The 14689-nt window shown below is 36.2% G+C and overlaps 2 protein-coding genes across 2 annotated transcripts in view; one reads left to right on the forward strand and one right to left on the reverse strand.

Moving 5' to 3' along the window:
• Positions 1–14689, reverse strand: part of LOC134841416 (microtubule-associated proteins 1A/1B light chain 3C-like) — a 393097-nt gene that overhangs the window by 309669 nt on the left and 68739 nt on the right. The gene's annotated exons all lie outside the window — the stretch shown is intronic.
• Positions 8577–14689, forward strand: part of LOC134841940 (uncharacterized) — a 29562-nt gene continuing 23449 nt past the window's right edge. Inside the window, exons 1-6 of the mRNA XM_063858038.1 lie at positions 8577–8883; positions 8944–9087; positions 9286–9334; positions 9627–9761; positions 9836–10127; positions 10279–11410. Coding sequence (XP_063714108.1) covers positions 8580–8883; positions 8944–9087; positions 9286–9334; positions 9627–9761; positions 9836–10127; positions 10279–11410 — 2056 coding nt within the window. The 5' untranslated portion in view covers positions 8577–8579. The remainder of the gene's footprint in view (positions 8884–8943; positions 9088–9285; positions 9335–9626; positions 9762–9835; positions 10128–10278; positions 11411–14689) is intronic.

The following is a 14689-nucleotide window of genomic DNA, read 5'->3' on the forward strand; positions in this document are numbered from 1 at the left end:
TATATTAGGTTGGCATAAATTAGGTTGGCATAAATACGATCCAAATAAAATATTATCTGCGATACAGTACTTAGAGATTTCAAGAATTCATGTTGTTGTGGTTTAATGATCTTCATGGCTTCAGAAAATAAGAAACAGTTTTGATAAAATACTGATTGATCGATAGTTTGTGATATCACTTGATAATCCTGACTTGTAAAAGGGTGTAACATGTGATAGTTTGCTTTCAGATGGCCAGAAACAGCTAGAAAAGGTTGAATTAAACTACAAAATGCATATAGCTGGGGACAAAACATTGGAGCAATTTTTCATGACAAAAGATGGTAATGCATCAGATCCCACTGAGCATTTGTCATCACAAGCTTGTAGACGTCTTTTAACATCAGCGTTTGTAATCAAAACATCTTCCAGGTGAAAGATTTCAAGTGAAGGAACTTAATACCAGTGATAACTTTCGGACCAAAGACTGATCCGAACAACTCGTTAAACAATTGTGCCTTGGATTCGGGCGTTGTAGCAGTTTTGTCACCAAATTGGCTGACAGGGTTATGAAGAGGCTTGGCGTAATGATCTAATAGACTGAAAACAATGGTTTGAGTCTTAGGTATTGAAACTTTCTACATAAATTATTTTATCAAGCACAATAGATTCAGATAGATCAGAATTTATCCGAATTTGTCCATGAGATGAACTTGAAATCCAATTTTTTAAAGTTTCTTTCATTTGAAGCGCGCATATTTATCACAGCCATTAACCGTCCGAAACAAGCAATCTTCCCACCAAAGTACTCCAGATAACTTTTTTTTGACATGCATTTCAGGTCATTCTGGTCACATAAGATAAGCCTCGCACTGCTCAGGAGCGCTGTCCTTTGTATACGGGGCTACAGATCACTGCGTAACACGCAATTCATAGACAATTCAATTAGTGCTTTTATAGAGGAGGAACGGTTGAAGTAGATACCTTTAACGACAACGCATTAAATGCTGATTTGATTTAATTCCTGCAATATTGTTTATTGATGTATTTATATTTTACTGGTATGGGCCTCGTCCAGCTTGTGCACGACCGTACCTAAACGGAAGGGCCACTTTTATAATTAACCTCTTTTTTCTAAGATTGTGTTAAAATTGTAAATTCAAACAAACGTTTTCGCACATTTTTGTGCTTCTTCAGGTTTTTATGATCTTTGATCATTTTGTACAGATAGTTTAGATTTTTAAAACCTGAAGATGCACAAGAATGTGCGAAAACATTTGTTTGAACTTACAATTTCAACGCATTCTCAATGATGTAAAATTTTGAAACCCTCAGGCGTTGAGCCAATTTTTTTTTAAAAGTGGTAAACATATTTGTTGTTTCAGTTTACAGTCTTAATGTGATGGCTTTATTGAAATTATAGTTTCATCCCATATTTATGAATGGTTTACCTTATTTTAACCAAATACTTATTTCAGTTAAATAACCTGTCTATGTTTTTAATCTGTCTATAATCTGTCTATGGGACTAATTTGTCTATAATCTGCCTATATAACTAATCATCCATCTCAAATGTCCGTGTACTCAAGAGAGTACGAAAAGACTCGCGTGTTCCCTTGGTGGAAAGTCTGTCGGACAAAATAAATGACCACGTCTACAATGTAGAAGATATTACAAAATGGCTAATTTTTTTTGGAGCAACCAAAAAGAAGTGGTTGTAAACAGACCACAAGCATGAGCTCTTTGATAAATAAAAAAATTCGAGCAAATGACGTGTTTCAAAAATTCCAAAACCCAACCCCAAGTTTTAAATCCGCCTCTGAGTGACCTCGAGCAGAGAATAAAGCTAATAAGTAATAAGCTCGATGAAGGAAATGTAAAGGGAGGAATAAGGCTTGCTGCTTCGGATGACAAAAATGCTCATTTTTCAACTGATAACTATCAAAAATTAATGTCTAAGCACCCTCAGCGAGCCAAATTTGCAGCTCCAAATCCAGAAAGCTTAGATAGTTTTTTTCGTAAACAATTTCGACCTATACAAAGCGATAATGTTCTTTCCGTACGGATCAGCAGCAGGTCCTGATAAAATAGTTCCTCAAGTTTTTAAAGATCTTGTTAGTAAGTCGAATGGCAGTGCAGGACGTAATTTTCTGATATCGCTTACTAAGCTGATAAATCTCATTCGAGACGGCAAAATAACCAAACCCCTAAGAACTTTCTTTTTTGGCGCAAAGCTTATCGCCCTCATAAAGATAGACGGAGGGTTGAGACCGATTGCCATAGACAACACGCTGAGACGTATCGCGTCTAAATGCGCTGGAAGCAAAGCACTCTCCGAGCGACAAGTTTTTTTCTGAAACGTACAGGTAGGATGCGGTACCAAACGAGGAGCAGAAATAGCTGCGCACTCGTCTCGAAAGCTAATTGAACGCGACGACAGTCCAAAATGCTTTTTTCTTTTAAAACTAGATTTTAAGAATGCCTTTAACTCTCTAAATAGAGAAACAATGCTGAATCATGCTTATTCAAATCGCTCCGAATTGTATAATTACACTCAGTGCGCGTATAGTAAACCTAGTTACCTTTTTTACGGACGCTCTGTCATAATGTCAGAAGACGGAACTCAGCAAGGTGCTTCTGAAGCCCCACCTTTTTTTGCGGAAACAATTCAGACACTAGTCAAACAGTTGGAGTCGAAAAATAACATCTGGTATTTAGATGATAGAAATTTAGCCGACGACTATAAGGTAGTACTCAGGGACCTTAAAAACATTCTGAAATCGGAATAAATTTACGGCCTGAGCTTGAACACTGAAAAGTGTGAACTTTGTTATTTTTGGGACCGACTACGAGTACACAGTATAATTCAATTTTACCACAATTTTGAAAAAAATGCCTCAAAATAAACATAAAAACAAAAGAAGAACTCATCGTTTTAGGATCTCCAATCGGCGAACTTTGCCAAAAAGATTTGCTCGACGAAAAAATTAAGGAGCTTGAAAAAATCTCGGATTTCGTTGACAAACTAGACGCCCATTATGGTTTTTACTCCTGAAAAATTGCTTTAGCATGCCAAAATTCCTAAATTTTTTGCGTACAAGCCCTTGTTTTTGCAATTTGATTTTTGCAGAGTTTATCTTCTATTCACATTCCGTCTGTTTTAGAACCACAACACCTCTACAGGACCGAAAGGAAGTGACCAGACGGTTTGACGCTCGTTCCATGGTCTGTTGGTAGGCAGCTCTAGTGGGATGTAACGGTAGTAGACTCCTTAGCTCCGTATAGGATTAATGCCGGGTCTGTTTTTAACCCTGGTACGGCTGCCGCTGAAGCAGAGGAGCGATAAAATGACAAGTATAAATATCTTGTAGATGATGTATATCTTTTTCAACCGCAAGCTTTTTAGATTCAGGTCGCGGCTGGCTCCAGCACAGAAATTGTTTTGAGAAAGCTTCGTAAAAACCTAAGCATTTGCACTGAGGAACCCAGAGCAGGCAGCTTGTTAAAACAGATAGTCTACCTGGCAATACAGATTGCGAACGCCGCTTGCGTACTCGGAACAATAAATAACAAAATAACTTTCGACGAAACTTTTTACTTGTAACCTTTTGTATATTATATTTTCTCGTGTCGAGTTGCGTGTTCTTATTGAAGAAACGTAACCCGTATCGATTTTAATTGAAAAATACATCAACACTTGTCATCTTCGTTTATCATTATCACTTCCATATCTAGAAAATTCCAAGGATTTTGACTGGAATACGTGATGGAGGGAATCCCGGCTGAAACCTCGGTTGCTATGATATTGTGTCCCTGTCCTATTTTTTCCAAAGGTGCCCCTAGGCACCACCTGTTGAATTAAAAAACACCACCGTAATGGCAAAAAATACATGCAAAACTTGCAATAGCAATATAAATGCAAGAGGAAGAGATAAATGCAATCCAACAAGAAAAGATAAAGTCATTTCTAGCAAAACCAAACCCAGTAAAGTAGAAGAAACTTTAAAAAATGGAAAATGAGATGAAAGAACTTAAGAAGACAGACTCGGAAAATAAAAACATACTATCAAAACCAGCAAAACAACCAGAAATATTACCAAATCAAAAGGAATCAAACTTAACCACATCGGAAAAAAACAATAACAAAAACCAGACATTAGGAATAAGGATGAGAGGAGTAAAAGAGAGCGATGACAAGGATCCTAGAAAGCGCCAAGAACACGACTTCTGCGAAATACAAAAAATCCTGAATCATATGGAGTTTGAATGTGACTTCAACGACTTGATTAAGTTAGGCCAAAGAGGTAATGATCGTGACAGAACGATACTTCTTAAATTGTCAAATGAAAGGCTGAAACGGTTGATCTTATCATCAGCACCAAAACTGAAAAACTGTGGAGCTCCAGTATTCATAAGCAAGCAACTAACAAACGAAGAAGCCGCGATAGAAACGAATCTTTGAAGAAAAGAAGAGAACTTATAGATCAGGGGCAAAGTAAGAAAAATATTAGTGTAATGGATGGCAAGCTATACAAAAGAGATGGAAGCCAATGGATAGTGATATCGCCTAAATCTGAAACAACAGACAACAGTTGAATAAGACAAAAAGCTAATCTACTACTCTCTAATTTATAATATTTTAATCTATAATGTCAGAAGCATCTTAGAACATTCTAGAAGACCTCTTTTCTCGAATGCCATCCAATCTATAAACATCTACAATATCATTTGTCTAACAGAGACATGGTTAACTGAAAATGTGACGACAGGAGCAATGTTTTTTTTGACAAATTAACATCCATAGGAATGACATGCAAAGCGTTAACGGCAAATCAAAAGACGGAGGTGTTATGATTGGGATAAACCACGAAAAACCTCACTATTGCACAAACTCAACTTTCAATGACTGCCTAATAGTCAAGCTCTTGATCAAAAACCCACCATTATAGCTTGCATATAATGTGACCCCAAAGGAAGCGAATTTCGCCGGTCGTCAAAAGCACTATTGAGTTATCTGTGTTTTATTAAGCAAAAACAAATAGAATTAAATGTATAAAAAACGTGATGATTACTGGACACATCAACTTGCTCAAACGGACTGGTCGACCCTAATCTCCTCTGATGAAGACGAACAGGCCTTCCTGGACGCTCTTGCAGAACTTAACTTCGAACAAATGATAAGGGGTAAAGAAAAGTACATCTAGACGTAATACTCTGCAACCACCCAGATTTGTTAACTCTCGTGAAAAAAGACAATAGACTCAAATCCTTGTATAAAACGGATCATCCTCCTTACCAGGAAAAACTCAACCTAATTTTAAAAAACGATTACATCAGAGAAAAGAAGTAAATGACCGCAATGCCTTCCAGAGACTCTCATTCTCGAAAGCAAACACTGGGATGAAATAAATCAATACATCAAGGAAAACCCATTTAACCCATACTGCTACAACAATGTTGATCTAATGACTGAACTGTGGTACACTTGGCTACTTGTCATAATCGAAAAGCACATTCCCAGGAAAACAAAACACAGAAGTTCTCTGGCACCTTGGGTAACATCTGAAATATCAAATCTCATCAAAATTATGGATACAATGAGCAAAAAATGTGAAAAGAAAACGTGACTGAATGTCAGTTAGACTAACTGAAAACATTTGAAAATACCTCCAGTTAAACTTGAGCGAAGACCAAAGAGCATACGAAGAAAACTTATTTGTTGATGGTAATTTCTGAAAGTTGCGAAAATACTTTAAAAAGTATTCAAAAAACAAATACAATCACAGGTGAAGTCTAACTGCATGATCGAAGAGCTACATCAAAAATCAATAAAGCCAATTTGTTTTTTAAATTGTTTTCGGTCAGTTTTTAGCCACTCCCTCTATGTAGGCGAGAACAACCCATGTCATGAATGTAAAATAGCAAATCTCCATTTTACCACAACGGAAATCGAAAAAATCCTTGAAAACTTGGATATTAACAAAATCAAAGAACCTGATATTCTAGGAATTTTTTTTTGAAAAAACTAAGCTGTTCTATCTCTGATTTTTGTATCTACTTTTAACACAATTGCTAATAATTGTGTTTTTCCGTCAACATAGAAAATACGCGTAATTCTTCCTATCTTCAAAGAGGGAGACAAACACTTTGTCTCGAACTACCGACCAATAAGTTTGCTAACGGTTATCTCAAAGGTGTTAGAAAAATTAATTTTTGATAAAATGACTTCATCAGTAAAATTTAGCATCTCAAACTCACAACACGGCTTCCGACAAAAACGATCTACTGTTACAAACCTCATTGAGTATCTCCATGAGGTAAATATTTACTATGATAATACCGAAACAAATTACCTGGCTTGCCTCTTTCTAGACTTCCAAAAAGCATTCGTCAAGCTGAACCACGCAAAGACAATTAAGAAAGTTAGGAGCTTTGTTTTCACAGGACAATGTTCAAAGCTACTAAAAAATTATCTAACAGATAGAAAACAAACCGTTCGCATTGGACAAGCAGGGAGTTCAATTCCGGTTCCCATTCCGGGGGGTCAATTCCAATTCCTTGTAATTCAATTCCAATTCCAATTCCTGGAGAGACTAATTTTCAATTCCAATTCCAGTTCCTGGCTATTTTCCGTTGCCACATTATTTATCCTAAATAAGAATTTCTAATATTTATTTCTAATATAGTTTTATTATCTCTATTAAGCATAAATGATGAATTGTTTAATGTTTCCAGTTGAGGAAATGAGCGTGGTAATGAGCGTGGTGATACTGTAATAGTACGATTGATCATGTAAGTTAAGTTTGTATTCAAGCACTTTTACGTTTATTAAGATTTAGACCGAGTCATTTTTCAAGATATCAGTTTTATTTGCCAATTTTTGATGTCAACTCCATGTCAATTCCAGCCAAAAATTCAATTCCAATTCCCATTCTCGAAACTGGATTTGACCCCAATTCCAATTCCCAATTCCTTGGGAAGTGGTGTGCCTCAGGGTCCAATTCTCGGACCTTTGATGTTTAGTTTCTATATAAATGGCCTACCAGATTGTGCAATGTCAGCAAGTTTTGGCTACGCAGAAGATTTCAAAATTGTTTGCAATGACCCATTAATTTCAAATATCGATGCGAAGAGAATTTGGAATAGGTGTGTAACGAATTCTATGGCAGTAAATGTGTCAAAAATCAAAATTCTCAGTGTTAAAGGAAATGCAAAAAATGAAGTAATTGTAACTGTTCTTGAAAAAACAGCAGAAATGAAAGATTTGGGTCTTTTAATCATAGCACATTAAGTTAGACTGAATATGCTACAAATAGATCTGCCAAAGCTCTAAATGCATTATGCTCTATGAAAAGAAACATCTCCAAAATGACAACAAAGGCCATAAAATTAAAATCATACAAATCATTTGTTGCACCTATTGTAAGTTATGGCTCATCATTATGGAAGCCTCAAGAAAAGAAGAAGAAGAAGAAAGAACACTTGAATTACTATACAATAAAAAGCCGAGGCATCAGTGTAGCAAAGTGTAAATAATAAAATTGGTTATAAATTCATTGGTTACATCAAACAAAAACAAAACATCAGAAAACAAGCAATAAACAAAACGAAAAAAAACAAAATCGGTTACAGTTCGGAAATTGGTTGATTAAAGTATATGAAGTTTCGGATACTATAGAAAATTAAAGATTTAAGAATTAGGAACAAGCTGGTAATAAAACTTTACAAACAATTTTACAGATAGTCCAATTATACAACGTATATACAGAGTATATACAGTTTCTCTTTCAAGCAATGTGTGAAAAATTAAACTGAATTAAAAAATATAGAACTAGCAAAAACGGTAATCACGCCACGTATTTGTATTAGTACATATAGGATTGTTTCTCAATTCACTCACGTAAAATTCTTTCAATTTTTTCTTGAATTGAAAGAAATTGAAAGAAATTGAAAGAAATTCAAAGAAATTGAAAGTGTACATAAGAAAGCAACAGCATGGATATTGAGTCCAACTCAAGAATACAAAGTCGATTGATTTCCCTACATATCCTTCCTCTGTCACTTTATCATGAACTACACATTCCACTGCTACTGCACAAAATCCTACCTGGTAAAACTGACCTACAATGGAAAAAATTCATAAGTGTTAAGGAAAAAGGACAAACAAGATATGCGAGTATGAAAAAATACGAAAGCAAACAATTTCGACTGCAAAAATTAGAATCTGCCTTTTTCCTGAGAGCCTGCAATATCACGAACGACTTGAATGAACACCTCAAATTCGATATCATAGAGCACGAAAACATGAAAGAACTTAAAACGTATGTTTTCTGGAGATATTTGAAAGAGAAGTTCAACGAAAACGATCCATGCTCGTGGAGAATTGGCTGCCGATGCACGAATTGTAAAAACATTAAAACTTTCGATTTGACAAAAACTAAAAGGGAGCTAACTCCCTTGGATCTATTTTTCCTAAATTCTTGTTTATGATTATTATTATTATTATTATTGTACTTTTGACCTTCTGATTACTTGTTAAAAATCATAGTTCTACACTGTTAGTGTGCTAATGCAAGATTTAATTAAAATTCAGAGTGTTAATGCCGTTGTATACTTTCGGAGATGCGGCAGGATCCTCGTCCGACGAAAGAGGAAACTCGCGTGAAGCGAGTAATGAAGATGAGGATGATGGGTATGATTATGATGAGAATGGTGCTCTAGACGAAGAAGACGACTACGAGGATGGCGAAGATGGATTGCCAAATTCCTTTGATCCGCAAAAGGGAGTCAGACTTAGCCCGATGATGGTGTACGTGGAGACTTTAACTGGCACGGCATTTGAAGTTCGAGTCTCATCTTTTGAAGCTGTTATTTCGATTAAAGACAAAATTCAACGGCTGGAAGGTGGGTTCTCAGAAAAAATATAAGTGCATTAACCTGGTGTTGTTATTAATTTGCTTTCAGGAATTCCCATCAGTCAGCAGCATCTTTTGTACGACAATTGCGAGATGAGAGATAACTATACCCTTCGCGAGTATAATATCAGAAATGGTGCTACTCTGAAATTAGTACTCGGTATGCGCGGAGGACCCATTAACACACGCAGAGGTAATGCGAAGCTATTATGTATTTAGGCGATAAAATTGTATTATTAAGACGTATTACATTCGAAAAACATTAGTTGGCCCACCATATTGACCAATAAACACTCATGCTGTATCATCTCAGGACTCAAATAGTGGTTCACAAATTTTGGGCATCTCGACTTATTTTGACGAAGTTTTTGACATATTGCTGTGTTTCTAGTTCCCGTTGAAGAACCAGTTCTGAGAGACATTGATTTGATGGAAGCGAAGTAAGTCTTAGATGTGTCTTGTTCGGGTTATGAAAATTGCTAGACGACGCATTTGTTAATGCATGACTTTGAGTGCTAATTAAGTGAATGAGCGGCTCCTGGAAAGCTAGTTGTGCAAGAGGCAGAAATCGTCACAACTTTAGTCCGATGGAATTTTTGAGTCAATTGAAGTTTGATTTACTGACCATCAATTAATTTCTCCTAGTCACTAACAATATGGAAGGGCCCCTTTTTAAAAATAACAATATGCAAATTTCGGAAAAGTTTTTGCTCATACAAATGTATCTTTTAGAGAACAATTGTCTCGCAAGCTCAATTCGTCATCAAACAATCACTTTACAATATTGGTTTTGAGAAACGGTCAGCAGGTCAATTTATACAGAGTTGTGGACAGAAACGATGGCTCAGCGCCTTCTTCGGCTTCCAGGTAAGTTTTACTTTTCATAAGATTTTCTTTTCTAATGACATATGTGAAGAAAAATAACAAGTGTCCTTAAACAGCTCCGGGTCACGATGTGAGAAAGTGAGAGCTTCTGTTGGAACAACAAGGGCTCAGAAGGACACAGAAAGCGATGATGAGGACGATGAAGACGATACTCATGAAGACCAATCAAACAACGAAGATGAAGATGAATCGGATCACGACGAACCGACACGAATGGCTGTGAAATTAGCAAATCTGAGAATGAAAATGCACCAAAGGAAGACGAGGAAGGAGAAGAATTTATCCTTAAAAGCGACAAAAACCACACAATTGAAAGCATCAACTTCTACAGCTTTACCGCCAATTAAAGTAAGTATCTTCAAAGTTAAATTTTTTTGTTAAATAATAAGTACTTCTGGAAGTTGGCGTCTCGTCGGTTTCTTCAATTTCAAATTGGAATGTTTGCTTGAAAGTGAATCTGCCTGAACGTAAAAATTTCAACGCGATATTTTGTTTAAAGTCAGGACAGTCTTCAAAACGCCAGAACACAGCGTTCGAGCCCTCAAGTGGGAAAACATCGAGCTCCTTGACGCGGTATCTTCTCAGTGACCAGACTCCGATGCCTCGTTATCTGCAAATGAAATCTCTGCATGGAAATTTTCCTGATGAAAACTCAGAAATCTCAATTGGAAAAGGAGACATGAAAAATCTTCTGACAGATTCAAGAACGGATAGTGATGCTCTCTGTGGAACGTCTAAAAGTGATGCCGAAAAGGCGAATGAAAGGATCCATCAGTCGGCTGTGAATCATGAATCATCAATGGGAATCATGCCTAGAACTTCGTATGCAGTCTCTCAGATTATAGACCCAAGTGCAGAGCTGTCGAACTACAATTTGGTCAGAGATAAACAAGCTGCTACGTCTTCCAATTCTTCTGGTCAAATCATTGGAGGACCTAGTCACAGTTTAGCAAAGTCGCTTTATAACAGAGATCCAGTTTCACATCTGACGGCAACAGAGGAAGAGTTCTCAAAGATGCGAATGAAAAACTACGACGATTGCGCATCTGGCGATTCTAAAGCAGAGAACTACGCCTTGAAATCCATGCCCGTGGCTGGTGCTGGGGAAAGTACTCATGAAGATAAAAGGAAAGGTCAGATTTCTGAGAATCAGCAAGAAATGAATAGTGATGCGGCGTGGTTGCAGCCTCCGGACAAAAACTTCGACGCCTTCAAAATAGCACAGGACATACTACAATCCCAAGGCGGTACTAAAACGAAAACAATTGACGCTCTCAATCATCAGAAAGACTTGCAGCAAAGAATAAACCGGTCGAGGGCGAAACATTACGAAGAAGACTTTGTGAGTATTGATGCAAAAATGCGCACCGAAGGAGTCAGACACGAGCATGTGCCAATTCTCACCAAGAGGAAAAAAAATTTGAAAAATTTGTTTGTGGAAACTGATTTGAATGAACGAGGTGAAAGTTCACAAGGGTTCAATAAGCTGGAAGAGTTGAAGAATTTTCCGCCTCAACCAGGAAAGATATCTCAGCTGAAGGGAAAGGTAGTGAACAAGCCTACTCCTAGCCCTACAGAGTCAACACTGTCTCAAAAGCATCACCACAAGCTGACATCTATGAACAATCCAGGTAGGATCACCAAAAACGCTAGCTAGAAGTGAAAATCATAGATTTCACGAGGAATGTGAAACGAGGCCTGCAAGAAAGCGATATTTGTCAGTTGTAATTTTTACAGAAAATTTTTTTGAGCTGGCCTATTTTTGTTGTTCTTAGTACTCTCCAAAGATTGGGGCCCAAAAACGGCTTTTTTGACTGTTTTTTCAAAATTTAAATTTAGGGCGAAAAACAGTGCTTTGGGAGAGCTCGAAAAATCAATTTGGTCGACCTAAAAAAGGGTCGTCTAAATTTTCAAAAACTTTTTGAAAATCCGCCCCCCCCCTCAAGAAAATCCTAGATCCGCCCCTGATTCCGACCACGATATTTCAGAAAAAATGAAAATTAAGGACAAGGATAGCCAGTTCTGTGCGCCGAGTACCCCAAGTTTGTTTTGCAAATTAGTTTTTTTTGCCTGGTTTGATTAAAGTATCAAGCGGAAAAGTAGAACTTGAGCATGTTCGACATTCAAGTAAAATAAACAAACTTGACAATCATTTTTTGTAGCTAAAAAACTAAATTTACTTGAGTAAAACTAAGTTTAACGGCTCAATCTAAGCATAAGTAAGCTATTGTAAGCCTGCTCGCTTGCTTTATTTTTCGAATTCTGACTAAAAATCAAATTTTTAAATCTGTTTTTCTCGATACTGTGACGACCTTTAAATGTCTTTTGAATTACGACTGAAAGGGCTTTAATATGATGTATCAAACAACCCACTCCGATGATTATTTGTGATACCTGGTTTTGCGTGGAAAGCTAGAAAAAAAAATAAAACACACGAATTCAAAGTTCCTACCGGTTTCAATGGTCGGAACAAAACGAACAAACGAGTTTTTTTGCAATAATTTTTCATTTTCTCTGCCATTTTTTTTGAGGCAAAGGGTTACTGAATGAAAAGAAAAATAATAAACTAAAAAATAAACTGTAAGAAGTATTTATACAAGCTCTACGTAGTATGATGCTACAAAGTTAATTTTTTTAAACATAGTCACAAATATTAGTTCTCCTTTCGGTGGCACTTTTAAGGCCGGAGGCTGAATTTGCTCTAGAGTTCAATTTTTTCAAATTCCATAATTTTTTAAACTTCTTTTCTCTTTTTTGGCCCCTTCAAAGATGCCTCTTGGCGTTTTCTTTTTCGCTTGTTTGCGAAGCGCAGCTTCGCCTCTATGTAAAAAACCATTAAAAGTAATAATATTTAGAGAAGAACGTCAACATTGTAGCCGATTTAAGTAAGGTGTCAGCCAGTTTTGTCTAAATTCATCCATTTTTTTTTCAAAATTAGTCTGAAAATAATTAGAACAATTTTTCTCAACACTAACAGAAGGTGTTGAACTTTTCACTATTGGAGTGGTCGGAGCAGAGCAAAAACGTTTAATCTGTGATCTGATCATTTTCGTTTTTCAGACCAAATTTCGGATGGTTTTCAGACAGATTTTCACTCCCTCATTGGCACAATTTATAATTGATTCTAGCTTTTTATTAAGAGTAGTTGGACATAGTTCAGACTCATATAGGTGCTGATGAGGCTCTTTTCCAGTTTCCCTCCTTTCAAAATAACGAGTTTTATGTTAGTTATACGTGTTATTACGGCTAAATGCGTGATATTACGCTGTAAAGTATGAAGAACAAATCTGTTCACAGTTGTCGATTTGTTCACCACGCCAAATTTCATTGCATTATGACAACGGTAAAGAAGCTTTTCAAATTTGAATTTGAAAGGGGGGAGGGAACTGGAAAAGAGCCGCTGATGATTTTTTTATGGAATTTTTTTTGGTCGTAAAGTTTGTTCAGGCTGAAATTTAATTATTCGTGGTTTGACTTTGGCAAGTTCTACTGCCGAACAGCTTAAGTGTAAAGGTTACGAAAAGCGTGATCGAATTCAATTTCGAAAGTGGATTTTTTTTTTCAAATTTTCCAGCGGAGTAAAAATTTTACCTCTTGATACGGTTTTTTTTCGAACTGAGCTAATTTATGGAACCTGATCTAAACTACTTTTTATGATTGGATAAATTGGATATTTTACCACTGTAAAATATTTAATATTAACCAATCATAATCCATCTAACTAACAACCCACCGATACTGTGACGACCTTTAAATGTCTTTTGAATTACGACTGAAAGGGCTTTAATATGATGTATCAAACAACCCACTCCGATGATTATTTGTGATACCTGGTTTTGCGTGGGAAGCTAGAAAAAAAATAAAACACACGAATTCAAAGTTCCTACTGGTTTCAATGGTCGGAACAAAACGAACAAACGAGTTTTTTTGCAATAATTTTTCATTTTCTCTGCCATTTTTTTTGAGGCAAAGGGTTACTGAATGAAAAGAAAAATAATAAACTAAAAAATAAACTGTAAGAAGTATTTATACAAGCTCTACGTAGTATGATGCTACAAAGTGAATTTTTTTAAACATAGTCACAAATATTAGTTCTCCTTTCGGTGGCACTTTTAAGGCCGGAGGCTGAATTTGCTCTAGAGTTCAATTTTTTCAAATTCCATAATTTTTTAAACTTCTTTTCTCTTTTTTGGCCCCTTCAAAGATGCCTCTTGGCGTTTTCTTTTTCGCTTGTTTGCGAAGCGCAGCTTCGCCTCTATGTAAAAAACCATTAAAAGTAATAATATTTAGAGAAGAACGTCAACATTGTAGCCGATTTAAGTAAGGTGTCAGCCAGTTTTGTCTAAATTCATCCATTTTTTTTCAAAATTAGTCTGAAAACTGAAAATAATTAGAACAATTTTTCTCAACACTAACAGAAGGTGTTGAACTTTTCACTATTGGAGTGGTCGGAGCAGAGCAAAAACGTTTAATCTGTGATCTGATTATTTTCGTTTTTCAGACCAAATTTCGGATGGTTTTCAGACAGATTTTCACTCCCTCATTGGCACAATTTATAATTGATTCTAGCTTTTTATTAAGAGTAGTTGGACATAGTTCAGACTCATATAGGTGCTGATGAGGCTCTTTTCCAGTTTCCCTCCTTTCAAAATAACGAGTTTTATGTTAGTTATACGTGTTATTACGGCTAAATGCGTGATATTACGCTGTAAAGTATGAAGAACAAATCTATTCACAGTTGTCGATTTGTTCACCACGCCAAATTTCATTGCATTATGACAACGGTAAAGAAGCTTTTCAAATTTGAATTTGAAAGGGGGGAGGGAACTGGAAAAGAGCCGCTGATGATTTTTTTATGGAATTTTTTTTGGTCGTAAAGTTTGTTCAGGCTGAAATTTAATTATTCGTGG

Source organism: Symsagittifera roscoffensis, chromosome 3 (assembly GCF_963678635.1).
Source record: "Symsagittifera roscoffensis chromosome 3, txSymRosc1.1, whole genome shotgun sequence".
Classification (NCBI taxonomy): domain Eukaryota; kingdom Metazoa; phylum Xenacoelomorpha; order Acoela; family Convolutidae; genus Symsagittifera; species Symsagittifera roscoffensis.